This window comes from Atta cephalotes, assembly GCF_000143395.1.
Source record: "Atta cephalotes unplaced genomic scaffold scaffold00692, whole genome shotgun sequence".
NCBI classification, from domain to species: domain Eukaryota; kingdom Metazoa; phylum Arthropoda; class Insecta; order Hymenoptera; family Formicidae; genus Atta; species Atta cephalotes.
The window spans coordinates 392-3,997 of NW_012130756.1; the positions used below are offsets into that span (position 1 = coordinate 392).

At 35.1% G+C, this 3,606-nt stretch overlaps 2 protein-coding genes across 2 annotated transcripts; both read right to left on the reverse strand.

Annotated features, from left to right (window-relative positions):
* Positions 1-260: 260 nt before the first annotated feature.
* Positions 261-1,622, reverse strand: LOC105625287 (F-box only protein 44-like). The gene is made up of 3 exons (XM_012206626.1): positions 1,071-1,622; positions 816-959; positions 261-706 (listed from the first exon to the last, which is right to left on the reverse strand). The coding sequence occupies exons 1-3, from the start codon at positions 1,620-1,622 to the stop codon at positions 536-538; spliced, it is 867 nt and encodes a 288-aa protein (XP_012062016.1). The 3' UTR covers positions 261-535.
* A 1,155-nt stretch (positions 1,623-2,777) lies between these two features.
* LOC105625288 (60S ribosomal protein L18a) lies at positions 2,778-3,186 on the reverse strand. Its single transcript, XM_012206627.1, has one exon. The coding sequence runs from the start codon at positions 3,163-3,165 to the stop codon at positions 2,848-2,850; it is 318 nt and encodes a 105-aa protein (XP_012062017.1). The 5' UTR covers positions 3,166-3,186; the 3' UTR covers positions 2,778-2,847.
* Positions 3,187-3,606: the final 420 nt, after the last annotated feature.

Below are 3,606 nucleotides of genomic sequence, written 5' to 3' on the forward strand. Positions count from 1 at the left end.
TTGAATCAAGATATAGATAAAACGGTAATCAACAAAAGTTTAATCGCTGTTAAAGAACACGGTGTATTATTTGAATGGGAAAATACAGCTTTTTGGGTAATTGGACGTCTCTATACGAGCCCTCATCCAAAGGAATTGTACGTGTGCCATCAAGACTCTGCACCTCAGAATCTAATCGAAATAGCTTTTCGATTACACTCGTAACACTTATACTGTGTATGTATACAGAAAATATGCATATTTTGAATAAATTTTTATTATATATACGCAACATTGTATATGAATTATTTTTAATTTGCAACTGTGATAATAAAACGTAATCTTAAAATTACTTTTTATTAAGTAGTTACAGTTAATATTTTATAAAAAATTTTATATATTTAACATTTTATATACTCGTAGGTACTCATTTTTTATTTCATTGAAATCAGTGACTTTTTGTCACATAAAACTTTTTATTAAAAAAGCAGAGAGAAAATCTCATAAACTAACTTGTCTAATTTGATCTCTCTGTCTTTTATAATATCTGTTTTAATTACGTTTTTTTACAAGTGCAAGTGCAAATATTCTCAGGAATTTTCACAGAAACACAAGCTCCAGCCATTTTACTGCCATAATGTCCTGCCCAATATAATCTGTCTCTTCCACTGTGCTCAAAGGAGATAACTCTGAGACCAGTTCCATAGTTTTCAAATACATGTGAAACCTGCGATAAAGCATACAAAAAAATATAAATTGAAGATTGTATGTATACCATATTTCAATTTTCGTTACGTAAAATATACAAATTTTTTTCATGTTTTTTTAATACTCACTTGCAGCCATCTATTCTGTTTCTCTCCTTCTAAAATATCTTCAAATTTAAACTTATCCATTTGTTCTTCGTCAACACCAATTAATTTAACTTCCAACTGATATTTTGCTGGACAGTCCCATCGACAGCTGTACCATTCGCTTACCTACACATACATGGCATGTATAATTTACAATTGCATACAATATATATATGTGTGTGTGTGTGTGTTTGTGTTTATATATATATAATTTCATCACATAAAACTTGATGATACCACTATAGGTGGTTGATAAGTGTCTAGGATATATGGATGAATCCCTTCATCTGTGAGATAGATATCTTGCATTTTGGAGCAACGTTGATAGGACGTCGTGAAACAGATCTGTCTATCTTTAAACATTGGTTCGGTTTGTGGCAGTTTTGGCACGCCGACTGGAGGCTCCTCAATCCTCCAGTGATCACCACCATTTGAACCCAAGTCCCAATGATGCGTGCCTTCTGCGCCGGAATGATTTCTCAGCAAGTTCCTTTCATACGGCTTCTTAGTGCATGCGAAATAAAATACGGACCAGGGGATTTTGTCGTTCCATGGAAACGGTTTAGCTAGCGTTTGCTCGGTCTTTTTATGCCAGACGTAATTCATCAACATCTTCCAGCGTTTACATACCAACTGGCAATTCATCAGAGTCTTGCAGTCAGCATAACAAAAGATCTCTATCAGAATTTCGACCGGCAGGTATTTATCACAGAGTACCAAGCCATTATCACCCTCTTCATCGAACATCACGCGAGGACTTGAAGGAATAGTATTGAACTGTCCCATCATCTGTTAACACACACTTGACACGTTATAACGTGATGCACTGACGACACTGACGCATATGTGTTTACAATGTTGCTTCGATGTCAAGAGTAGTCATCGAGGCAGTCTCGGATTCGAGGAAACGTTTCGCCATCATTGCGTCTGAATTTCCGCAAACTTTTCTTATGCATCATCACGCAAAAGTACACGCTTTCGAGTACGCAATATTGAACATTTGATACTACGCTCGATCGAAACAAATGACATTTTCCGTGATGTCGTGAGAAAAATCGCCCGCCGTGTCACTCGAATGTTCGAATCGAATAATTAATGGAACGAAATTAACGAAACGTCCAAAGTGATGTCCAAATGACTTTGCAATCGCAATTACTTACGACTTGTCGCGTGCTCTCTCCAAAGCTTGTCGCAGTTTGTCAGGATCTTCGTACGTTCGTACGCGGGAGATGGCGCAAATCAATAATGGCTTAGTTTTTTGAGTCATAACGGAAGGCATGTGAAGTCGGAATTCGCTCTCATTCCTAGACGTAAATCTCACGAGTTCCGCTCTTTTGACACGTGACTCATTATTATCTAGTTCGTCTCCCGTTTCGAAATGATCAATAAAAGAAGTCTGCCCCTTAATAATTTGATGGACATATCTCGTAAAGAATATATTGCGCATACTTTTATCCTTGTTGTGCAATGAACATTACATGTACTTTACACAGAGAGCTCTATATTGGAGTATGCCTTTTATATGTATATTAAAACTGTAACGTGAAGGAAAGGAAAGCAAACAAATACTTGTTTTTTTTATTTATTCCTACTTGTGTGACGGATAAAACATTAGCCAATCAATTGAATTCCTGACAAAAAAATAATACAATCTTTACTTTATTGGGATGTCATCTAAAAATTGGGATTCCTCATTCCAAACTATAGTGCTCATGTATCATTTTATCCTTGTTGTTCGTCAAACATTAAAGAAGAATAAAATGATAAATTATGCGTGAAACGGAATACATCCAGTGTATTCTACAAGCAACGAAACACAACTGTCCTCTAATCTAAACAGTTCCTCTATTCCTATTTCCTAAACAACCAAAACATTTCGAGCTCTGTATTTATGCCACTCTCAAAAGGATAGAGAAGAGGAAATTGTACAACGATTACGTGCAATTATGTTGAATATTTTCTCTTTATTTTCTGCAGAGTAGTATAGCATCGCAGTACAAAAACACCGTGTCGTTTAAAGGAAATAGGTACGCGGCTTCCGAACACTGAACAGCGGCATACGATTTCTGTGCTGAATTCGCTTGGGCAATGGAAACTTGATCTTGGAGTCGTGGAACTGCTTCACTTGGGGCCTGCGACAGTTTGCAGCCTTCACAACCTCCACCTTGATTATCTGTATAGAATGAGCACGTGCACGATGACGGGCACCCATATCCCTATAGCACTGGGTTACTGCCCCACTGACGGAGAGGTCCCTGTACTCCCTGTACATGTTATGTGTACCAGATCGAGAATCGTATCTCAGCCATATTCCAAAATTCTTGATTTTCATTGGAGTTTTCTCTGGAATCTAAAAGATTCAATTTTATATTATCAACATATATAAAGTTATCTAATATACATAATGAAATATTTAGTTTTCTTTCTTATATCAATGTCAATGTAAATTAACTCTAATTAAATTATGCTTCATCTTTGTCTAGTTTTAAGAATTAGAAAAGGATAGAGTAAATTAAACCAAGATTGAATTTATCTATACTGGTAAAAGTGAACATTAACAATTTTTTATTATAATTCGTAGTCTATATTAAACTGTTTGTCACGTTTCCTTTCTCTTTTCCAACATCTGTGTATTCATTTATTTTAAGTGCAACAAGTTAATATTGCAAACAAAACATAGCAGTTACAAAGAACACACATCTAATAAGACAAAACTGTGTAATAATTTATATATATATATATATATATATATATATATATATATATATAATAA